This window comes from Protomyctophum parallelum (genome assembly GCF_964188405.1).
Source record: "Protomyctophum parallelum genome assembly, chromosome: 3".
Lineage (NCBI taxonomy): Eukaryota > Metazoa > Chordata > Actinopteri > Myctophiformes > Myctophidae > Protomyctophum > Protomyctophum parallelum.
In genome coordinates this window covers 54,905,259-54,931,594 of record NC_139698.1, presented here as the reverse complement: position 1 = coordinate 54,931,594, position 26,336 = coordinate 54,905,259, and the positions used below count along the sequence as shown (strand labels likewise).

General features: G+C 40.7%; 1 protein-coding gene across 1 annotated transcript in view; it reads left to right on the top strand.

The window, feature by feature from the left end:
• The window catches only part of LOC310856758 (uncharacterized protein), a gene marked incomplete at its 3' end in the record, with an annotated part of 66,189 nt that overhangs the window by 22,522 nt on the left and 17,331 nt on the right, over positions 1-26,336 (top strand). The window contains exon 3 of the mRNA XM_083762233.1: positions 10,286-10,387. Within this exon, the coding sequence (XP_083618359.1) occupies positions 10,286-10,387 (102 nt within the window). The remainder of the gene's footprint in view (positions 1-10,285; positions 10,388-26,336) is intronic.

Below are 26,336 nucleotides of genomic sequence, written 5' to 3'. Positions count from 1 at the left end.
GCGGTGTGCACTGTGCCGCGGGTTCGACTCCCGGACCCGACACGGCCTTTACCGCATGTCATCCCCCCATCTCTCTCCCGTTTCCTGTCAGCCTACTTTCTATCCCTTAAAAAATCAATAAAGGCGTAAGTCGCAAAAAAATATCTTAAAAAAAAAGAAAAGAATAGTGCATTTTAGAGAGAAGATGGGGAACAGATGCTTCCCAGCTTGGAGAATAGACTTTCATCAACACAAAACAGGCCTTGTTTCGGTGATTAGCGGAGAAGTTTTGTTTATTATCGGTAAAGTTGGACCCCTCGCACAGCAGTGAAAAAAATCCCTTGCTATAATTACTGGCCCAGGGCTAGGGTCCACTTTAAGAAGCATTGCTACTGATTAACATTAATTTTGCTAGTATTATTAATATACAGCGTACACAATTGAATCAACAATTCCTGCAATGCACAGCTTGAGTTAGGAAGTTTGCTAGCAGTATAGGCTACTAGGCCTACTAAACTTTTGCAGCGTATAAGGATAGAAATGTTACCGTAGCGTAGCTGTTGCTTCCGTCTGAATCAACATATTCCTGGGCACTTTTCTGCAAACTGTTAATAAAGTATTCAATCGCCAGCAACAGCACCAAATACCACCAAAGCCCCTTTTGTGTAGACATCTACACATCTAGTAGACACTAGACATATTTTTGTGTCACAATTCACCGTCGCCGAGCACAAAAACTTTACTGTAAATCCACGGTAGAGAAGCGTGGGGGGTGTTGTTGTTCCGCAGTCTCTCAGCGCACCACCCAGATCCCGCAAAGCATTGTGGGAAATTGATGCGTGAAACGATAAGACGGATGAAACGCGTAAAACATTGATAAGACGGCTGTCTCAAAGGTGTGACTGGTGCCATACACTGCAGACATTACTGATAACTGATATCACATCCCACACTTAATTATTTGCAAGTATTTAATTACTTTAACTTAATACATATACTTTAAAAATGATTATACTCTTGTGTGGACTCCATGTTTTTGCCATGCATCCCCTAGTGCATGACAATAGGTTGAAAAGTATCTTGCCACAAATAAATTAATGTACGCCTTCCAATCTGGCTTCAGAACATCCCACTCCACTGACACATGCCTCCTATATTTGAGCGACCACATTAAACAAGAGGTGGATGCTGGTAAATACTGTGGCATGGTCATGCTGGACCTCCAAAAGGCTTTTGACACCGTGAACCACTCCATACTGGTTAACAAGCTAAAAGATAGCACATCAGTGAGCTTGATGCAATCCTACCTAGAGCGGAGAGAACAGATGGCGGAGGTGAACGGAACACTGGCCCACCCTCTCCCAGTGAGCTGTGGCACTTTACTGTTCCACGACATGACATCAGCTTGTGATTGCAACTTGTTCCTGTCCGCAGATGACTCAGCACTGCTGGTCTCAGACAGGAACAAACTGCAGGTTGAAAAGGCCCTCAGCTCTGAACCCGGTAGAATCTGCACCTGGCTCGCTGATAACAAACTATCTTTACACCTGGGAAAAACGGAATCCATTCTCTTTGGATCAAATTGTAATCTCAGCAAGGCAGATGTCTTCTTGGTTAGAGTGGGTGACTATTATCACACGAAAAGATGAAATTAACTACCTAGGTTCCATCCTGGAGGCAACTCTTTCCGGTGATAAAATGGCCACCAACGTAATAAAAAAAAGTCAACCAAAGAACAAGATTCCTTTACAGGATCTCCTCACTAGTCAACAAAAACACCTTGAAGACCCTAACAGGAGCCCTCGTACAAGTTTTCTTCGGCAACGGCCGATTATCGGTTTTGATATTCATAATTTGAATTAATAGCGGTATCTGTGCCAAAAAAATGAAAAAAGGACATATTATTATATTTTGTCAGAAATGTGCAAACAAGTGCAACAACCCACTCTCATTGGAAATCCAGTAGAGTACGGTTGTAAGGAGATGTATAGCTTAACACTAGGAAGTCTGAGCAGCCGTTCTGACCGAATTTGAGATTTCAATGTTTATTTTCTCAGCCCATGGAGTCCAGAGAAAGTTCCCCTTGCATGACTTTGTCTAAATATTCGATTGAAATCATCTCTGTTTTTTTCCCCATTTGAAACGTTTTGTAAATATGATTTTAGGCATATATCTCTTACTCAGTCTGACTATATCGGCCCATTCGACCGCTCTCCCCCTTTATCCCTCCACCCCCGCACCACTCGTTCACACCTCTGGAGCTGGAGACGTCATTGTTGCCTACACGCACTCACTTTTATTTTTTATTTTCTTCCCTCTCTTATGAATACATTATTATACACCCAATGAAAATGTACACTTCACGGATTATATATTTGGAATTAGGACAATCGGTAGAAAATTGGCCGAGAATAGCACAATAGCACATTAATTGTTGCCTAAATGTATACCACTTTTCTGAAAATGGTTAATCTGCAAGCTGCCCCATTTCCTTTTCAACTTGATATGTTTCGTAGAGAGGGCATACACAAGCCAGAATTCCGTAGTTTACATGAGCAAAAAATAAGCGAGTTATGTAAAGAGGGGTGGAGGGAAAAAGGCGATTATTTGGCACAATCAATCAAATATATATTAATTACATTGCGTAGCCTATAATGTTTCCCCCTCTATATAATAGAGGGGGACAATATATAACTCTAATGTCGTATTTCGTCATGTATGTGAACTATATGCTGCTTGTAATACTGTTGGTCAAAGTAACTAGTAGTTGGACAGGCTAAATATAACTGTCCCCCTTTCTCCCCCTCTCGTCTTTTGTTTGCGCTGCTTGATAATGGTGTTAATGGTGATTCCCCGACATTTCCTTTTCACTTGATATCGTTTCGTAGAGAGCGCCTACACAACCGATTTATATACCAAATGAAAGCCCCAATTCCATAGTTTACATGGTATTTTGAATCTTTTTAAATGAGCAAAAAATGAGCGAGTTATGATTGAAAGAAAGTGGAGAAAAAAAAAGAACACAAACAGAAGGCATTCTTGTTGTTGTTGTTCAATCCTGCATTCCATGTCCAACGAATTAAATCATATACGTTTGGCTGATTAATTAACTTGGAATTTGTTTATTATTTTGATAAGATAATAGGAATAGGAATACAATGATTATTATCATTGTTATTATTATTATTATTGAATGCTCGGTTACGACCCGACATTTACTTTCCATGAAGCGAGAACGCTTGCCGATGCGCGCGATACAAAATAAAGTGTTTGAAATAATTCCAACCAGATAGACCTCCCGAACCGCTAAATGTTTTGTCAGTCAAAAGAACAGTTCTTTCTGCAAGCGACGTGGAACGTATGTAGGCATGCTGCTGTGGATTAATTTGTTCTGGCATATAGGCTCAATATCGCCAGCTCTTTGTCAGTCAAAACTTTCCTTTTTCTCTCTCTCTCCCTCTCAGGAAAGCATGTAAATGTCTATTTAGTGTGCAAGGCTTACATCCGGTCGTGTATCTGTCTGTATGCGCCGATTTCCATACACAATACATACACGATCCGTATCCTCTCCTCACCGGATGTTGAATTCACAGTGCTAACGGCCGACAAATGCGATGTTTTTTATTAATTAAACTGATATAACAACATAACGTGGCTAATAATTGTTTATTTGGAATGTACTTTGGCTGGTAATTTAGGTAGATATAACGCGACTCACTTGTATAAGTAATTTACCGCGGACAGACCGCATTTAATGCAATACATTGGCTTTAGTAATGTTGTTAGCTTATAATATTAGCAACTGTAAGCTAACGGCTGGAGGACTACGGACAATCCGGTCAATAACATCATTACACTTAAACATTAATACAATTATGTCATGTTTACATGCCTAGTCAAGCAGTCTGTACATCACGTGGGGTCAGATATATTAATTACATCGATAACACACGAGAAAAGACAAGTGATCTTTGCTCTTCTGGAAGAAAAAAAAAGGACAACAAAAGGCAGCAACGCGACACTCTTCCATGGCTATGTTGCAATATAGTAACGGGCAACGGCAAAATAAATATTTTTCACATGTATTATTAGTTTTATACATTTTAGGAGTGAAAACATGTGTTAAGAAACATATTATGATTTAATTCGTTGGAAATGGGATGCAGGCTTGAACAATGTCTTCTCCAGCTGGAGAGGGACGATCAGTGGGGGAGAGAGTGGCCAATCAAATCGCACCAAAAACACGGTCCCCCTGACCGTGAGCCGACTGAGTAGTAGTGAAATTTTTTCAGACTTCGTAGTGTTAACTGCGTGTCTCCCTGTAACACCGGAGGAGGCTCTAGACACAGAGCACAGCACGCTCTGCCTGCCTTGAAGTCCCTTCTCTCCTCCCTGTGTGCGTGCGCGCGTGTGTGTGTGTGTGCATGCATGCTGTGTGTGTGCGTGTGCATGCATGCGAGCCAACTGAATGTTTTCTAAAAAAGGATAACTTGTTTTCCCCATCCTGACCGGCCTATTATTATTATTGCTGCATTTTGGCTATGTGCAATAACTAACTGCAAGCCAATGAAGAATGAACCAATCGGTAGCATTGGCCCGGTTCCCCAAAGGACACAAACACGTTTAGTGTAAGAGTTGTGGTGTAGCACATGTGCAGATGCCCTCTTTTTTATTTATTTTTAGATATTTTTTTGCGGCTTACGCCTTTTATTGATTTTTGAAGGGACAGACAGTAGGCTGACAGGAAACGGGAGAGAGATGGGGGGATGACATGCAGTAAAGGCCGTGTCGGGTCCGGGAGTCGAACCCGCGGCACACTGCGACTGGATTACCAGTCCGGTGCCCAGACCGTTACGCTACGGCCTGGGCCAACGCAGATGCCCTCTTAAGGCCGCACACAGAAGCCTGTCTGCTGCCAAATTGGCTGCATGCAGTGAATCAGACATCATGGCTGCGTTCAAATTCATTCCCTATGCCCCATATAGTGCACTACTTTGGGGTTCCGCCATTTTGTTATAGTGTCCGAATGTGTAGTGAGCATTTTTGCACCCTAATGTAGTGGACTGAAGTATCCCACAATGCACCGGGAATTGTAGGGACCAACCGATGGTCGCAAAGCAAATCTGTCCCATAATGCATTGTGCAAGCTCGCTCTTGATCGCACATGCACACGTTTGCGCACGTGTGCTGCTTCTGCATGCATGCACTCATTGCGCTCCATCTCAGAAGAGGCAGAAGTTGAAGCAGCGAAATAAATCATCACAAATATACTTTTTAAACTTTCATTTTCCCCTCTCTTTTCTTCACTGGCGGATCTCGAAGCTACAGATCTCGAGACAAATGATCTGTGCATTTATTTGCAATTGTTTTATTTTATTTATAATAAAACAATTAATTTGCAATAGTATTACTTATCTGATTAATTGTATCGCCCAGGCCCAGTGCATGACGTTGGGAGAATAATCATTTGCTTGCTGTAGAATATGTGTGAGATTCTTTATCACAAACGTAGGCTAAATACATGCATGTGAGACACATTAATTGTGACCGAACATATGTTTTATTAATATTCATTAATTCCTGCCAAAATGTCATTGAATTGCGATAAATACATTAAAACTTCATTATGTAGGCAGTAATGTATTGGACTGCTGTTTCTTTTAACACCAAACGTCCGTATTGTGATTGAATGTGAGCAGAGCTTGTAGATCGGCTACTTTTGGTAATTCTTTACCAAAAGTACCCCATCTACAAGCTCACAACATGATATAGATCGGCTATTTTCGCCGTATCCCCCCCGCCCCAGGATTAGCGGGGGTTCATGTGGTTAATCAATCATGCTGCTGATATTTTCATATTGTCAAGGTGGTGCACTGTTTTCATATTGCTGGATAATGGATATAATATTAATTTATTGATAATAATCGATCTGAAAAAACCCTATGGGGATTACAATGCAAATAAAAAGTACATGAACCCGCAGACCTATAGCGCCCTCTACCGATATTGACGTCAGAGTCGGTGCTCCCCATACAGGGAGTATTGTCCGAATTCATCACTATTTGAGTCCACTGAGTCTGGATCCCCGTATGGGGAGTAGGGAGTAGGGAACAACCCTAGCAATTCGAACGCAGCCCATGCCCTTTTTTGGGAAACACCGTCAAACATGACAACATAGACATATAATATACCTATAGATAGAGCACAGGCCCCATAAGGCCTTCTGCATGAATGGATTTAGAAGCAACCCCGTTTTTCCTAAAGCCTTTTTTAATATAAAAATGTCATAATTAAATTAATATTTTTATCTCTGCATCATCTAGAGAATTTACCCGTGACAGCACATTTAGGAAAATGTGGCTATAACTACATGTGTCGTCTACATTTTGTGTGTTACTGAAACGATGTTGGTGCTTCTTGCACTTCCTTTATATAAGCAATAAATGTTCTCCAATGCATTTAAAATGCATGTAGAAATCTGAATCCCCCGCACCCACCCACCCCTTTTTCAACTCACTATATGTTTCTTTTCCATTTTTACCTCCTTTATGATGAATTCCTGTTCTACAATTTACAATTTACAATTTAGGCATTTAGCAGACGCTCTTAATCCAGAGCGACTTACATTTAAGCAAGAACAAAAGCATGGGAATACATCACATAAAAGCATTTATCAATATCATGAAACATGCGTAAGCTAAGAAAGTAACAGTGGAATATCTATATAATGAAACTATACATACACTATACATATAAACTATACATATTTACTACTATGCTATACATATGTACTATGGCGTGCTATGACTATATAATACAATTATAGTGCTGTCTACATAACATGCTATAAGTCTGTGTCAAATGCTATCTAAGCCAACAGAAATGCTATCTAAGGGGTTAGGGTAAGTGCTATGGGCCATGATGGAGTCTGAAAAGGTGGGTTTTCAGGCTACGGCGGAAGATTGGGAGTGATGCTGCAGTTCTGACTGCAATGGGAAGTGCATTCCACAGTTTTGGAGCCAGAAGGGAGAAGAGTTTGGGACGTGTGGAGCGTTGTCCCGCCCGTTCTGTTCTGTTCTGTGGCTATATAGAAGTGTATAATTATTTGTATGTCTCTAAATGTTTTGATGAATTGAACAATAAGGTGGACCCTCTTGTAAACAAGTGCAATGCTTTATTGGGTCGTCCACTCACAGTTAATTTAACAGTATTTCTGCAAACTGTTAATACATACTTTAATCAATTAATCAATCAGAAATAGACACATCAAGCAGGGCTCGACAGTGCGACTAGGTGCTCGCATTTGCGACAAAAAATATCACCGTGCGAGTTGTAAAATTAGATTTGTAGCACAGGTGCGACTACAGGATTTGTGAAACAGCGTGCAGCCGCGCACGTAAAGAGTGCACGTGCGCACGCACATGGAGTGGACGGATTGATTGATATACCAAAACAACCCTTGCTTAGCACCTCGCTTACAAAAGCGTGTGCGCAGCAGCGCAATATTACGAATAAACCACCTGGCTGGATATATTATTAGTCAGTGGCTAGCTCAGGTCCATAACTCTAAATGCAACGCATTAGACTAGAGCTATGGACCAGAGCTAGTCACTGGCCTCACTGGCCTGCATAACGAGCAACGTAAAAAAGGCAAAGATCCCCCCACCATCTCCTTCCACCACGCCGAGGTGTAGCCTTATGTCCGATGTTCTGTCTGAACTGAAGCAGTCAGAGCCAAGGAGAATGTTACATTAATTTACTGGTGTTCTGTCTGAACTGAAGCAGTCAAAGCCAAGGAGAATGTTACATTACTGATGTTCTGTCTGAACTGAAGCAGTGAAAGCCAAGGAGAATGTTACATTACTGATGTTCTGTCTGAACTGAAGCAGTCAAAGCCAAGGAGAATGTTACAATACTAATTCACCATCAAGCAGACTCTGCACTAAATGTCACACTCACATGATGGAACAGCAAGATAAAAACGGATAGTCTGTCCATCCATTCATAAAATGAATTGATTATCTATCTATCTATCTGCATACCAAACTAATAGTCTATCAGTATAAAAATTGATTATATAGATTATTAAAAAAAATATGATATCCAGATGAATATCAATATTGGGATCATTTCTGAAAATATATTGTGATATAATATTTTGCCAGATAAAAATCACACCTGTGTGAAGTGAGAGGCACTCTTATCATCATACATCAGACCTAATTTCTCCGTTCATTGTCAATGGCAAATATTGAGACGTGTGGGGACTAAAGCTGTATATAGGAGGGGCTAGCACCCCTCAAAAACACATAATTTGATAACTTTTCATCGTGCTCCTAAAATAATGTGTGTGCTACTCGATTTTTCAACTTAGGCGCACACGTGCTACTTGGAAAAATGCTAAGTGTCGAGCCCTGATCAAGTATTTAGCCCTACAGTTTGTTACATCAGTGTTTTGTAGCATTACAGACTACAGAAGCTAAGCTTTCCATACAAGGCAGGGCTTGACATTAAGGCTTGTCCGCTTGTCCGGGACAAGTAATAAATCTTTCCGGAAGTGCATCACATTTTTGTACAAGTGACTCTTGGTTTAACCTTTTCTGTGATGCTCCTAGCAGCCAACAATATTGTCTGGCATTATTGTCTGGCTTTCCTAATAATCCCAATAATTCCAATATTGGTAATAGCCCTAGAATGTCTGTGATCTTACAGAGATTTAATTTATTCCAAATACACAGCAATAGATTGTATCCACGCACGTTTAGCAGACTGACCAGCGGCATTTAAACTTGTAGCCATGCTACTAGTACTGCATTACTGCTTGTTTTTTAATGTCATTGCCTTGCTTTTCTTTATTCTCCATTGTTCTGTAAAGCACTTTGAGCTGGATTTCATGTCATGAAAGGTGCTATACAAATAAAGTTTTATTATTATTATTATTATTATTTTGTCCTACTGCGTTTGTACCCACCCAGTAATTAATTACTAAGCTTTGGAGTCAGATATTGTGCTCTAGTTTGATATCCCTTTGAAAGTTCTGGCAGAAAACGTGATTTAAGTAAAATATCGCCACTTTTACACGAGGAAAACCTGGACTGTAAATATGAACATCCTTTGGGAACAGTTGATGTTTGGGAAGCACAAACGTATGGGGCACACAATTGACAAGTGGTAATTGATCCCACCACCCATTTTAATGTGGCCCATACATTTGTGCTTCCTAATTGATCCCACCACCCATTTTAATGTGGCCCATACATTTGTGCTTCCTAAAGGAAGTTTTGATATGTTCAGTCCTGACTCCTGCGCTCATTCCGGGCCCCTTGCTGGAGAGGATCTCATCCGTGTGATATTTTACTAAATATAAGTTTTATGCCAGAACTTTCAAATGAATATGAAACTAGTCTCCAAACGACTCCAAGCCTTAGGAATTAATTATTGGGTGAGTGCACACGCAGTGCTACAAGTTTAAATGCCGACGAGGTCAGTCTGCTAACCGTGCGTGGAAAGGAACAATAAATGGCTGTGTATTTGGAATACATGAAATGTATGTTAGATCACAGACATTCTAGGGCTATTAACTTGTGAAATGAGAATATTTAACTAATACTCATGCATTCACCAAAACCAATTTACAGTTAGTTAATTTAAAATGTATTTGTGTGTGCTCGTGCTACGGACAAGTGACTTTTGTGCCCGGACAAGTGACTGGGAAATGTACTTGTCCACAGGACAAGTGCCTCAAATAGTTAATGTCAAGCCCTGCAAGCAATGCAAATGTAGATTGTAAACGAGTAGTATATTTACTCTGTCCACTGTAATGTGATTGTCAAGTGAACTTAGAGCTCCATGTCTTCATGAACCAATCATTGAAATCTTACTAACTAAACCTTTGTCATTCTGTATTATTGTGTCAGTCTTATAATGACCATTCAGGTAATGCATGACATTGGAAATTGTTTTCCTGTCTTGTTCATACGCTGCAAACTTGGCCTCAAACCCACTTTAACATAATGAGTGCTGCATGCTGAACGAAAGTCGTATGGCACTTGGGTGCCGGTGATTTCAGGCTATTGCACTATGACTCACGTCCGCTTTTAGCATCCATCTTGGATACTAAAGTATTAGCGTTTATTACCAAGCTAAAATAAGGCCAATACTTGCTCTAGAAAACGGCAATGTTCCAATCGCAATGACCGGATAATCAGAAATGACCTCCGAACATTGGAGAATAGTTGAAAACCAGTAATTCATGAATCCCATAATCTCAAGATTCTTATTAATGTCCTGATTCACTTGATTTCAGACCGGTGTATGGAGTCCAGACTGCAGGTGAAAATGTACTCTCCAGACTCAGCCAGGGACATTTCTATTAAACAGGAGGAACCTGAAGACCACCTACACCTAAGTAAGTTTCATGTGGTCTTGCTCTCTTCAATACTTTCTGTTGGGCTGCTACAATGTCTGCGAAGCTCATTTCTTGGCCAGGTCCTTGACAAACTTGTCCAGGACCTCCAATATTTATAAGCGACTATGTATGAATTTAATTCACTCTTTGTCAGCCTTTTGATTGGTCCCTGACTGACTAACCAGCAGGCTCTTAATGCCTTGTTCCGCCCTGGTTCCGCCTTTATGTTGAATTTGCAAAAAAAACAAAAAGAAACATGATATGCCCAGTCACCATGCTGCACCTGTGATGTTCCTGCGCCATAGGTGTTCCTCGGCAACGACGGCACGTCACTTTGAGTCGACCATAAATATGTGAATCAATTCTGTCAATTAAATTCTCTACCAATATATACCTTTATAATAAACTGTCGGGCTTGCCATATCTCTCTCTCGCCCGGTAGCCTAATAGGCATATTTGTTTAAGTTATTGTTATGAGGTCTCCTCCATCTGCTGTCAAAAGCCTACTCCTGTATAGGAAGATATAATGACACGGACTGTCCGGCTGTTTGAGTAGCCACGTAGCCTATATTTATTTGTTTTGAACATATAGTTAAACTCAAAATAAAATGATAAAAATCGAGTGCGGGGCATTTAATTAATATGCAGCCTATTGGCTCCTATTGACTGTATAGGCTACTAATATGACTTGGAAACAAATGGCTTTGAGTTTGAACATGAACTTGCAGATTTTACACCCCTCTTCCCTATCCAGTCTCCAGAAGTTGATGATCCCGTTGAAGAGCACAAACTAAAGTAGCCTATATACTTTATGACAAGCCCGAAATGGCTGTGAAAAATATAGGCAGCAGCGCACACAGCTTGTCTGTCTGTCTGTTGCGCGTTCATGCGCCGTGCAGTCTAACAGCAGAGCAGTAGATTCATTATGGTAACAGGTACAGCCGCCCCTTTTCCAACTCGCCCCGAAAAGCGTGGATATCTCGCCCCAAAGCGTGGATATCTTGCCCCAAAGCGTGGATATCTCGCCCAGAAGTGTGGATATCTCGCCCCATGTCTATTTTACCTTATTTCTCATATTAGAACATTTAGAACCAGTTTAGCCATTGCACTGAGCATTGTTGTATACCATTTCCATAGACAGCTGGTTGTTGTTGTCCTGGAAATTCCCCCCCCATCACCTGATGAATGGCTCATCCCCCTCCATTGTTCTGGAAATTTCCACCTGATGTATGGCTGATGGATGGCTCATCCTCCCCCAGCTGTTGTTGTTGTATAGTGTGTACCATTTCCATATATCTATTGCATTCTATGTTCTGCGTCTGTCTAAAAGTACAGTACTTAGTATCTATCTAGCCTACCATTTATTTTACACTGGCAAGATTTAAAGATCTATAAGCTCCCTCATTTAGCTGGGGACCACCTGGAACCCCCTCAAGGACCACTGTTGTAACCACTGTTGTACTGGTATTAATGCACCTTTTCTATATTTGTTTGTGCTATAAAATAAAGCAGCAGCAATAAATGGTAAATGGTGCATTTATATAGCGTCTTTATAGATTGTGCATTACATCAGAGCTCATGCGCACGCTGCCCCCCCGCCACAGCGTGGAAAAACAGTTGTTGTTTTTTTTGTTTAACACTAAACCCAAGCATTTAGGTTCATAAACACTTATTTGTAACACTGTCACAGTGTTTAGATTATAAACAGAAGAGCATGTTTAAAGGGTAAGACCACTTTTTTGGAGGTTTGGGTTGTTTTCTTACCTTATTATGGTCAAACTAGTCCAGTCCAGGAGTTAATTCTCTCCATTGTGCAGTTTTATAGAAAATAACGTTATAAAAATACCAGCCCAATGAGCCCATTGACTTACATTGTAGCGGGGAAACAGCTCTCAAAGTCACTATTTTAGCACACGAACTAACGCAACAAAAGCTGATTCTGACAGCTTATGACATCAGGAAAACTATTTTTAGTAAGAAATGTCAACGTTGTCTTGTTTTGACTAATTTGTGTAGAAAGAAGATCTGGTAGGTATGCTCACGCCAACCGAATCACTTCTGTTTTCACGTGACACGGTACTACGATCCGATTGGTACAACTCTAACTGCAACAATCTGGAACAGCGCACTTCATCCTCCGTTCTAAGAGTATCGTAAGCCTACAAATTTATGACTGCTTGCCGTGGGTGTCTGTGTCGGGGGTACTGCTCGACTGCAGATGGATTGGGTGCTCTCAGCGTACAACACAGGCAGCCAGCGTGCTTCCTTGTTTACAAATGAAACCGGAAACGGAAGACCGCATTGCAGCTTCAGTGTCTCTCCAAACAAAATAGTACCTTTATAAATATACGTTAAAACACGAAAATAAAACCGCATGAGTTTTCCTGATATAATAAACTGTCAGAATCAGCTTTTGTTGCGTTCGTTCATGTGCTAAAAGAGTGACGTTGAGAGCTGTTTCCCCGCTACAATGTAAGTCAATGGGCTCATTGGGCTGGTATTTTTATTTTTCTATAAAACTGCACAATGGAGCGAAATAACTCCTGGACTAGTTTGACCATAATAAGGTAAGAAAACAACCCAAACCTCCAAAAAAGTGGTCTTACCCTTTAAATGCCATGGTTGCACTGAGTCATGTGGTAGGCTACTCATTTTCATTGTGAACAAGTAGCCTAAGCAGAGTACAGTACTGTATGAATACCCTACCTGGCAGGTGAAAACAAGATTAGCATTTGAATGCCTGATCTGCATGTGTACAAGGGGACAGGCGGTGGTAACCTTGTGGTTACCATCCAGCCACTCTACCCCTGAGCTCCAGCCGCTCCACCGCAATCTCCTGACCTTTTAAATGAAATGTGTTGTGTAATATGTAATGTTGACAGAGTAGCTTACACTACTCGTTACTGGATAAAGTAATCATAGAAATATATTAGCCTACTACTAGTTACCAGGGGTGGGGACTTGGACTCGACTCGAGACTCGACTTGGACTCGAGTCCCGATTTTGATGACTTTAGACTTGCTTGATCAAATCAAAAATAGACTTGGACTTGCTTGGGACTTGAATGCCAAAGACTTGAGACTTGACTTGAATGCCAAGTTCTTGAGACTTGACTTGAGCCCTCTTGACTTCTGATTATCTTTTGTATGACATGTAAAATGGTTTGGTATTGGTTTATAAAGGGATGCCACGGATCGGATATCTGGTCGATATCAGCCAAAAAACGTGATCTGGATCGGATCGGACTACAGCGAAAAGCACTGCAAGCCATTCCAGTACTCCACTCCAGGACTTTATTCCTCCAGCAGTGTTGCGCTACAGAGGCATTGGCAGCCCCAGTCACACTTCACAGTGGCAGTCTTGCACAGTGCAGGCTGCTAGGCTAGCCACTAGCCATTACTGCGCGCTGCTACTCAGTGTGGAGAAAGCAGCACTGACAGCCGCTCCCTTATAGGAGTATTATATATTATAAAACAAAAAAGACCCAACAGCCGAGTGCAAAAATGGATTCGCCACCGTGGCAACTACAGCAGCAAAGTTTCAGCCTTAGCTCCATGCAAGCTAATCTTTAGCATTGATTAGCGTCAACATCTTAGACGAGAGAGACAGAACAGTGCAACAAGCTGACAGCTGAGCATGACGACATGCTCATGTTCTTAAAATGATATCTCCCCACAGTCCCCAACAGTTTTGGTTGACAAATATGACCGCTGTTTGTCAATACTTATGTGACAGACCATGCTATGATGCTAATAACTGCTTAAGTGCTAACCAATGCTTAAATAAACGGACGTCACTAGTTACATTGTCACGGACAGACAGTGACAGTGTGCTCCCCACTCCCAGCCAAATGATAGGTTCCATTTGTACACTCTAAATTTACATTGATTTTACAATATAAACAAATACAAAATAATAATTTGGGGTCCCAGAGATACAAATTGCTGGGTCCTTAAAATTTAAATGATGATCATTGATAGATCCATAAAAACACAGCTGCTGTATTGGGGCAAATTAGTTTCAAAACCTATATTCAGAATTAATGTGTATACTAGCCCTTAGAGTGGTATAGCCTACCTATGCTATTGATAAATGTATCGCCTACCTATGCTATTGATAAATGTATCAACACAAAAAAACCTGATCAATGTGCATAATAATAATAATAATAAATAGTATGGATAAAAAAAGGCATAGAATACAATAAAATAAATTTGTCACTAGAACACTTCCACATTTGAAGTATAGGCTCAAGTTGGTAAAAAATAAATGGGTCAGTTATTCTCAACCTACTCATGTGGAACTTGTTTGTTGACTATTATTCTGGGGAGGTGTTGTTCTCTGTTTTGAGTAATAATATCACTTGATCAATCCTGATTCAACATTTCAGACTATAAAATCTGTAAAAAAAAGTGTTCTATCTGACAGATTTGGGAAAGCATAGAGCGACTTAAATATGTGCTGGATCGGATCGATATCGGATCGGTATCGGTATCGGATCGGTTTTGATGATTTTAGATTGGTATCGGATCGGGAGTGGAAAAAGTGGATCGAGGCATTATGTAACATTCCTCTTCTACCCTGTATTTGAACACGGTTTCAGTGCAAGTAATGACATTTTACCATTGTAATAATAATAGCCTGCTTGCTCAGGGGAAAATTTGAATTTGTGTCAGATCCTGTCTCTCGGTGAGACATGACCTAAATGGCTCAATAGAAGAGCAGAGAGACAAACTACAACCACCCCATTGTACAGAGTGGTGCTTTAAACCCTGTCCTCACGGAGGAAATTGAAAAGTACAGTATCGTTGTGGAATTGTGGAAAATGCTCATGATATATGTAAATCTTTACATATCATTAATTAGTATTATGTCTTGGTGGGACTTGTTTGGGACTCGAAACAAAAGGTAAGGACTTGGTTGGGACTTGAAACAAAATGCTTAGGACTTGGTTGGGACTCGAAACAAAAAGTTCAGGACATGGACTTGCTTGGGACTTGAATGCCAAAGACTTGAGACTTGACTTGACTTGAGAGCAAAGACTTGAGACTTGACTTGGACTTGCAACATAGGGACTTTGTCCCACCTCTGCTAGTTACTGAATATGAATAACAAATGATCTTAGCCCCGATGTCTGCATGCAAGAACATGAACTGTAGAAATAACAATTAGCTGGCTAATGAATGTGTGATGAATGGCTTATCCCATAGACACTTCTAGGGTATGATTTGGGTCTGTAAAGATGAATACAAAATTAATATGAACTGACAGGCAGTTACTGCCGTCAAAATATGACTCCCCAGTCAAAAATGTTTTAAATAGACACTCATGCTTTCTAAGGTGTAATTTGGGGCCCTAAGGATGAATACAAAATCATTCCAATAACCTCTGTGTTTTAAATAGACACTAGTGCTTTCTAGGGTATGATTTTGTCCAATACTTTGATACTGAATTATGACAGGCAGCAAAATATGACCCCTCCAGTAAAAGAATAAATGGTAACACGTGTTATGCATCCCAAATAAGCTTTATAATGTGTTATGATAATAATAATAATAATATATATTAATATAATATTAAATAATAATACTTTAACATTTATAATAATTTATTATAAATGTTTGAGAAAATTATATTGTCTTATATTTGTTATAATTGCGTTATAAATATGGAATAAATAGCAAGTTATGAAGTATTATAATAAAGCTTATGTGTTAAAATATGATTATTTTTGGGCGCCTATAATTACACATGGTTATGACTTATGAGAAGATTTTAATATATTATACGTGTGTTCATAATGTGTTAGAAACATGGGATGCATAGCAAGTGTTACAGATAAATCTGCTAGTTTTATTAAACTCCACAAACTGTATTGTCTTAATTTATTTTCTTTTTTCCCATTGTATTTGCAATGTCCATATTTTAACCTTGAATGGGGGATGAGCCATTCATCACCCATTCATCAGGTGTCGTTTCCAGAACGACAGCCAGTTAATTGTTGGCCAACATGGCCAGTAACTAGTAGTAATATATTTCTATCATTACTTTACCCAGTAACGAGTAGTGTAAGGTACTCTGCCAAAAACAGTAATAATATACCTATTTTGTAAAATAGCACATAGGCCTATTACATATTACTCAGGATTTGTTGGCTTTTTTAATATAACATGTATTAGTCTTGACTCCAAGTAATAAGTAATAATATTACTTTTTTTAAGGAGTAATATGTATTGTATACTGCTCATAAATAAAACTGATCACCTGACAAACACAGGATTTTTTATTTGCTTATAAAGAACAAACAAAAAAGAAAAAAGTGCATTAGTATACATCGCTTTACAACAGTGGTTACAACAGTGGTCCTTGAGGGGGTTCCAGGTGGTCCCCAGCTAAAGTACTGTACTTTTACAGACAGACAGACAGACAGACAGACACCCATTCATCAGGTGATTGGGGGAATTTCCAGAACAATAGCTATCTATGGAAATGTATACAACAACCGGAACAAAAGCTATCTATTGTGGGGGATGAGCCATTCATCACATATTCATCATGTGATGGGGGATTTCCATGAGAACAACAACAACCAGAACAACATCTGTCTATGGAAATGGTAGGCTATACAACAATGCAAAGTGTAGGTAATATGGTAAAATAAACATGGGGCGAGATATCCACACTTCTGGGTGAGATATCCATGCTTTGGGGCGAGATATCCACGCTTTCGGGGAGAGTTATCTACGGCTTTGGGGCGAGTTACCTTCACTTTTTTTTTCACAGGGGAGAGATGGAAAAGGGGCGACCGTACCTGTTACCGCTGTATTGCCGCACGTTAGCTCTGGGATTCGGGGCTTGCAACTGGGCATTATAACCTGATGTCCCCAGGCTATAAAAACATGACATTTACACCCAAAACCAAATGATAACATACTTCATGGAGTATATAGACAACTTGGAATTATAACAAGTGTGAATTTCCTGAGTATGACACGAGATAATCTCAACTTTTTCCGATGGCCATTGTGAGGAGTCCTTGGATTCATGGTGAGTTGCACGCACCAAAATGAAAGATCTGCAAGCTCACAACGAGCTCTGGAGGCAACCGGAGCTTGTAGATACATGGAATGACAATAAATACATACAGAATGTACATGCACGAAACTACAGTAGATTTATTTTGGGGGTGTGGTGTGGAGGATGACTGCTGTGAGGTGGCGAGCCGAGGCGTGAGGCCACGGTGCGCGCGCACCGTGCAAGCCCCGACAGTTCATTATAAAGATAATTGGTTTATTATTATTATTTATTATTGTGTGTATATATATATATATATATATATATATATATATATATATATATGAGAGAGAGAGAGAGGTGCGCCGTGCAAGCCCCGACAGTTCATTATAAAGATAATTGGTTTAATATATATATATATATATATATCCCGTGTCGGAATGGCAGGGGTAATGTTGACACGGTTACATGGGGAGGGGGGTCTGAATGAAATCATATATTCAGATGTGCGTGTTGTGTGCAGAGAGAGAGAGAGAGAGAGAGGTGCGCCGTGCAAGCCCCGACAGTTCATATATATATATATATATATATATATATATATATATATGTCCCGTGTCGGAATGGCGGGACTATGTCCCGTGTCGGAATGGCGGGAAATGTAAAGTACCGCCATTCCGACAATTAGAAGTCAATGTCGGAATGGCGGTATGTCGGAAAGGGGGGCGGTTACCAGGGCGGTTACCCATCCTGAACCAACTTGTTCATCCGTACTTATGAATATCAGTTTTGGCGATACAATTTGCAATCTTATGTTCAGCAAGATTCTGCTCTAAAATATCAATTTCATTATATTTTGTAAGGTTATAATATTGCCTTTACCTTCTGCCAATATTTGTTATATTTTCTAGGGCTCAAGTCATTATTCAATTCCTTCATTTCAGACCAGTGTGTGGAGTCCAGACTGCAGGTGAAGATGAACTCCCCAGACTCGGATATTTCTAGTAAACAGGAGGAACCTGAAGACATCTCTCTTAAGCAGGAGGAACCTGAAGACATCTCTCTTAAACAGGAGGAACCTGAAGACCACCCAAACCGTAGTATGTATTTTCACTATACGATAATCTTGGCAAAACATATGTCAATGATAATATCTGGATAATATAGGAACAGGAAACAAGTCCCCAGGACTTTTTGTGTAATACTTTTGGCCTAAATGTTTTACTGTACCTTACCCCAATCCAAACCTTGATGCTGAGCGGGGAGACATTGGATCGTACTTTTATTGACCGGTTTCCCTGCCATTAGGGAAAGGTTTTCAAACATGGCCGAACAGACAAAGTTCACCAAGCGGACACCGGCATCTGTTCAGCCACCCAGCGCCATGCGATTCTCCCACCTGGCCCCCTGGTCGCGCCGGGCCAGCTCGCAGCATCTCCCACCAGGGCCCCCTATAAGTAGATTTTTTTACCTACGTGACACACCCAGTCCCGATTTCCGGGGGCCGTCCTGCGATTTTTCGAGGCGCAACAGAGGCGTAACGCTGAGCTCCCCCAGTGGGCGGAGCTGTGGAGTGGGCTCCTGGCAAAAAAATACCGCGGAACAGACGCCAATGAAGGCTGTCCACCTGAAAAGGGTATGTAACTGTATGGAATCCTATGCAGAACGGACGCGTAACACTGTATGGAATTCTATGCCAAACGGACAATACTTCTGGGATGTCCCACTTTGCAAAATGGACACCATTTTAAACCACAATTAGTCAATACTACCAAGGCCAAACAAACTTTAAAACGGAAAGGGAGGTCGCACAGCTCGTAGTCGCGATGCCAAAAATACTTTTTTTATTACATTACATTTTATTTATTAGTAATTGTAGAACATTTTCCCTGCGATTTGCGATTGCCAGAGTTGTTTTCATTGTTTAATCCACGTTTTTAATCAGTTTTAAGTCATACGGGCAAAAAGGTCTGTCCTCCGGCGTGCGATGAATGCCGACAATTTACGTCCGTCTTTCAGGCTAGACTGCCTAAAGTCTTTGAACAGCAAGTGCACCGACCGCTGAGTTGCTTGTCATGAAAATCCACTTTAAAACGGTGTAATCGCTTGTGGTAGTGTTGAAACATATTCCAAAGTGACGACCACAACAACTGACCGGACAGGGCAGCCGCACACTGCTAGGCAGCTTTCCCATTGTAAACAATGGGGACTAAAATTAATTAAACTTAATGACTCAACAGCCATCACCTGGGCACAGACACACACAGCTCCCCTCTGCAGGCCTCTATACTACTGTTTTTTTTTAATCGATTTTTTTTTAATAAATTGATATACAGGTCCTTCCCAACGAATTGGAAAAATTGGGAAAAACTTCATTATTTGCCATAATGTAATAAAAATAAATAAACTTTCATATATTTTAGATTCAGTCCACAACAACTGAAATAACCTTATATTGTTTTAATATTGACGATGATGGCGTACAGTTCATGAAAATCAAAAAATCCCATCTCAATGAATTAGAGACCAATTGCGAGACCACTTAAAATAATGTTTTTTTTTAATGAGAAATGCCGTCCATCTGAAAAGTATATTAATGTATGCAGTTAATACTTTGTCTGGGCTACTTTTGAGCAAATTATTTCATCAATGGGCATGGCATGGCATGTTGAGGTGTTATGGAAGCCCAGGTTTGCTTTGATAACAGTCGTAAATTAATTTGTATTGTTCAGTCTTATGTCTCACACCTTCCTCTTGACAATACAACAGATATACAATACAATAGATTCTGTGGGGTTCAGGGCAGGCCAGTCAGCTGGTCCGTTAAGCACAGTAATACCATGGTCAGTACACCAGTTACTAGTAGTTTTGGCTCTGTGGGCAGGAACCAAAACCGTGCGGCCAGCCATAGAGGTCAAAGTTTTGCGTATTGATAATTACGACGATTATGAGTAAGTATGTGTTGCGGATTTCAACCTGTGTTTCTGCCATTGCATGGCAGGCACCCAGAATAAATAAGGAATTGATTTGTATTGTATAATGTAATGTGTGGACGTAAAAGTTGCCACTTTATTAATCCCAAAGGGATTTTCTTTGTTTGCATTTTTTCAGCCCATCTCTGTGGTTCTATGGGCTATAGCTCGCAGCAACGTATTCAAAATAAAAAATAGATAAATGAAAAAATAACGACATAGTTCGAATGGTGATTAATCATGATTCATAATTTTGAAGCTGTGATTAATCTGATTACTAATTTTAATCATTTGACAGCCCTACTTCTTTTATATTGTATTTTCAATAACACCCTTACTGAATGATAAGTAGCCTAAAATTTGTTTATACCGGTGATTTCCACAGAGCACCACAGGGAGAGGTCTACCGTATCTGGAGAGATGGCCTCCAAAAGACACGCAACATTTTCAGAGGAACAGCCAGAGACGGACGAGGGACGTGGACCGTTTGATGCAATGATGCAACCTGTTGTAAAGTTATACCGTATAGGTATGTGCTGTTCTAAGAGATATTTCACTTTCAACATAAATGTTTATCGTATACTCACACACCGGTTCTCACTAACCTTTGAAGAATTACCCGGTCTTGATTGTACCTCCATTTCACGAAAATCTGATTTTCATAGTGTTAAAACATATTCCACTACCGCGTTCAACAACAACATGCCATGACACCGCATAGCCAATGCATTGTGCCTCGACTTCCCAGAAGCCCTGAGAAGTTGTTTTTCTTTTTTTTGGGAGGGGGGGGGGGGTTTCCTCCAGTCACGTGATCCAAACATGTGACGTATCCGAGGCAAACCTTGTAACTTTCAAAAGTTTTCAAAAACGGCAAAATGAAACTATTACAACACAACTCGTGTAACTCATGAATGCAGAACAGATGAACAGATTTGAAAAAAGAAAAAAAAAACATTATTATCCTCGAGACATTCTTAGGAGTTTGCATCATTCTTTGACAGTAAAATTCTTAACATCCGAGCTGGTATCACAAATGTGGCTGCTAACACTAATCCACCAACTGCTAACACAGCCAATTGTGCCTTGCATGATAGTGTTGTTCCCCCTAGGTTAAGTCTGGTATCCTTCTCCTTCTTCATCCACATGTTCATTGGACACTATTCCCCTTCCTTAAAGAGGTCTTAGACAGTGTCATTGGAGATATCCAAAAAAAAAGAAAAAAACACAATCTAGATCCCTCTGTGTTAGGAAACTATAGAAACAATGTCTAATCTGCCCTTTCTGGGAAGATTAGAAATTATCTTGAATCATTTGGATGTTTTTCTCCAGAACAACAAGGTGCATGATACATTTCAATCCGGCTTCAGAAATGGTCATAGCACTGAAACAGCTCTTGTAAAAGTAGTAAATGATCTTAGGTGGCCACTGACAAGAAAAATGTATCCGTTCTCCTACTCCTCTTAATACATCGCTTGGAGCACTCGATTGATCTGTCACGCACAGCCCTGTCTTGGCTTTTGTCATAGTTAACACAAAGTTTGCAGAGTGAGTATCTATACGTCATTTGTCAGCCGATCGCCATTTGCAGATCACGTATCTATACGCAAATATAGCTTTTTTTAATGAATACTTTAGTTAATCTTTCTATGCACCCGGACAACAAAGAAAGTAGCTCCAAACGCATCTTCAAAGTTCCGGGTATGTGATCCGGAAAAAAGAGGGGGAAAAAAGCCCCCCCCCCCTCCTGAAAAGAGGCGGCGGTCTATGGGCAGGCCACTTCCTTTACGTGTAGATGTCAGGGGATCTAAAATGGACGCGCCCATGATCTAGTGTGTGTGAATAGAGGAGTAACACTCGATTCTCCCTCCCCTCCTGTTTCTACATGGTTTCTCCCGAGGAGGAGGATGGGGGGGGGGGGGGTCTGTCTCCCTCTCGTTCTCGGAAAATGATTGAACGCAGCGACTTGCCCGTATATGCTAACCGCCATAAAACCCCACGGCGAATAAGAATAATCTGCAACGGATCAGCATTGTATAACGTCTGCAACACACATGGAGTCATGGACAGATGCATGTTTCCTTCTTCATATTATGAACTAACAAACGAATCACATTATCGAGGGACCGCCATGAAATCAGTGGCCGCTGGGGTTACATGTCTTCCGTTGGGGAGCGGAGCACCACCACTGATTACCATAGCCGTCTTCGCCAGCAATCACTATAGCTTGCTAAGCTCGGTCATGTGATTGTAACGCTTTTTTATTCATTATAATTGCAGTGATAAGACCGCAATGAACGCGTCGGGGACGTCATCGACCCGGTTGTAATGTATAACGAATACACATTTCCTCATGCTAAACCGTTGTGTTCTGTGGAAGCCATTTCCCCTTCCTCGTCGAGTTTCTCTTTTCCATTGCTCCTGCTTTAAAGAGCCTAAGAGGGTGTCCAGAGAGGGGTTTGCCCAGACATGTTTCCCTCCTAGCTTGCAAGTTGCAAATCACTACCAAAGCCGATCCAGTAACGCGTCTCACTATAGTTTTGAAACGATCGGTGGAATGGGTCTTTTTTAGCCTAAAGATAAAGACTTTTGCTGCCCCCCCTGTTACTGCGATCGAGACAATGAAAGCAGACATGTGAGATAGATTAGGCGAGGCACGCATCATCATCATCATCATCATCACGAAAGCAGAGTTATGAAGGTTTAAAGTCACAGACATTTACAATTTACAATTTAGGCATTTAGCAGACGCTCTTAATCCAGAGCGACTTACATTTAAGCAAGAACAAAAGCATGGGAATACATCACATAAAAGCATTTATCAATATCATGAAACATGCGTAAGCTAAGAAAGTAACAGTGGAATATCTATATAATGAAACTATACATACACTATACATATAAACTATACATATTTACTACTATGCTATACATATGTACTATGGCGTGCTATGACTATATACAATACAATTATAGTGCTGTCTACATAACATGCTATAAGTCTGTGTCAAATGCTATCTAAGCCAACAGAAATGCTATCTACATTGACAGGCAGATATAAAAATGAACACAAATAAATTAATATCCTATACATACTATACATCGAATGAAAGCCCTGAATGTCTACTTTTAGGAGGAAAACAGTACACATTGATCCCATGTACAGTTTGTCAGTAATTGGTTATTGAATGCAGCTTGCGCCCACCAGAGAGAACTTTAGAGAAGGCATGGACCTGAACAACTAAAAATTCACAAAATAAGGCCTATAGCGACATGTACATACTATATACCGTATGAAACAGAAGACTATCTGCTTTCATAAGAAAAAAACTAATACTATAATAATAATAAAAATCACACCCCTGTGAAGTGAGCGGTGCAACTGTTGCACTGCTCACTTCACAGCGGTGTGAGTTTGATTATTATTACAGTATTAGTTCATTTTTATATCTGCCTGTCAATGTCTGTGACTTTAAACCTTCATAACTCTGCTTTCATGTGGATGATGATGATGCGCGTCTCGCCTAATCTATCTCACAGATCTACTTTCATTGTCTCGATCGCAGTAACAGGGGGGGTCAGCAAAAGTCTTGATCTGTGTAGGCTACAAAATGTCCCATTCCACCGATGGGTTCAGAACTATAGTGAGACGCGTTACTGGATCGGCGATGGTAGTGGTTTGCAACTTGCAAGCTAGGAGGGGAACATGTCTGGGCAAGCCCCTCTCTGGACACCCTCTTTGAAGCATTTTCATCGCTCCCAAAGAGCTTCATCAACGGTATCCAGAGAGGGGCTAAGCCCGGCTGTGATCATGTCGACAATTTAGATTTTTGGACAAGTTAGGCTTTATTTTGATGTATGTGGTGTGATTCTCGCTATAAGAGAACATTTTGCTGTGGGCCCCGAAGACGTTCCTTCGTTCAATCTTAACCTAGCACCGCCTGACAGAATAGCCCAGCATACAATGTGTTAACAGACAGAAGCTACTCTTAACTGACTTTGCTCCAGACAAACACATCAGGTATTCCTCAGGGCTCAATCCTAGGCCCTTTGCTGTTTTCTCTGTACGTATTGCCGTTCATTAGCACCCATTTTTAAGCTGATGACACACAGCTATATCTTTCTGTAGACACAGACTCTGATCTTGACCCATAATATTGACCTGTCTAACCAGCATTAAATGTTGGATGAGCGAGAACTTTCTCATGCTAAATGAGGATAAGACGGAAGTCCTCATAACTGGTTCTAGAGCGCAGAAATAATCAATATAGAATACCAGGTTACCGAGACTGGTTGTAGAAAGCAAGTTCATGGTAAAGAACCTCTTATCGATTCTGAGCTGAATTTGAATGTGCACATTAATCAGGCTACCAAGACTGCTTTTTGTCATCTTCGAAGCATCTCACGAATTAGAGCATATGTCTTTAGAATATGCCAAAACGCTGATCCATGCCTTTGTCTTCTCTCAACTTGACTATTGCAATGCCTATTTTTCTGGCCTACCAAAGAAGAAAACAGACGGATTGCAACTTGTACAAAATGCGACAGCTAGAGTTTTAACAAAAGTAAGATGAGAGATCACATTACTCACAACTTTTAGCCTCACTGCACTGGCCCCCTGTGGTTTTTAGGATTGATTTTAAAATAATTTTACTCGTTTATGAAGCTCGTAATGGTCTTGCACCTTCTTATCTCCATGATTGTCTGTCCCTATCCGCCCCCTCAGGTCCTCCACTGCTGGCCTACTCGAACTCCCTAAAAAGGTGGCTACTAAGAAATCTGGTGAGGTAGCCTTCTGCTTCTATGGGCCAACAGCCTTGAATAAACTACCACTACAGCTCAGACAGACTATAGACCTCTTTAAGACACAGCTTAAGACTCACCTCTTCACTGATTTGCCAGTGTTTAGCTCTTTGCTACTATCCTATTGTTTTAACTGCCTGCCTGTTTAAATGTGGTTTGTTTAGATTTGTTTTATTTGTTTGCCATTTTCAGCCATTATCATGATAACAATATTTTGTTATCATTTTTATATTTTTTTATATAACCTAGATAATCAATTTGATATTTAGCTGATATACTATTCGTCTTTTATGCAGATAGATAGATGTTCTATCATGTGACATTCAGTGCAGGGCAGGCTGCAGGGCAGGTGAATTAGTATTGTAACATACTAATTCACCTACGACATTTGTTACTACTGCCACAGGTCGACGGGTGTATGTAGGCTAAAAAGGCTTTGGGAAAGACGTGTTTGCTTAAATGTATTCATGCAGGAGACCTTACGTGCACAATGAGGACACATATGCAGGGCTGCACATAAGCGGTGCGCCAGTGCGCATGCGTTGTCAAAATTCAAAATGCGCTGTCAATCAAGCGCCGGGAAGTGCTTCTGCGTACCAACAGCCGGGGCCGCCGAGAATGATTATTATGGCCAGAATACTAGTAAATTCTGTGACGAGAGCATTTTCCACCGACTGCCACTCAAAGTGGCTACTGGCCAATCACAGCACGTCTTGCACAAGTGCACTGGCCATTGTGGCCAATCACAGCGCGTCCTTACTCAAAAGGGAGGATTCCTAGGCACCGGCCACCGACTTTTTACGGGTACTAAGGTTTTAGTTCCGACATAGTGGAGTGGGAAGAGTTTAAAGCATTGCGGACTGGCACTGCTGCTGCCCAACATGAACACAGTGTCTCGACATACTGTCCCTTATTATCGTAAAGTCGGGTAGTGTACACTGTTTATTTTTGCACCGAGGAGCCATGTGTGTCTGACTGTCTGACTACGTACGTCGCCTCAGCTAAAAACAAAAGGGAACTAGGGAAGCCTGATGTATGCTTTGCCGTACGATGTTAAAAAAATAGCTGATCTGCAAGCTCACAACGTGTCGCAACATGTTGTGAGCTAGTAGATCGGTTATTTAAATACAAAATAATAAAAAATCTAAATATTGCTTTGATGCTCA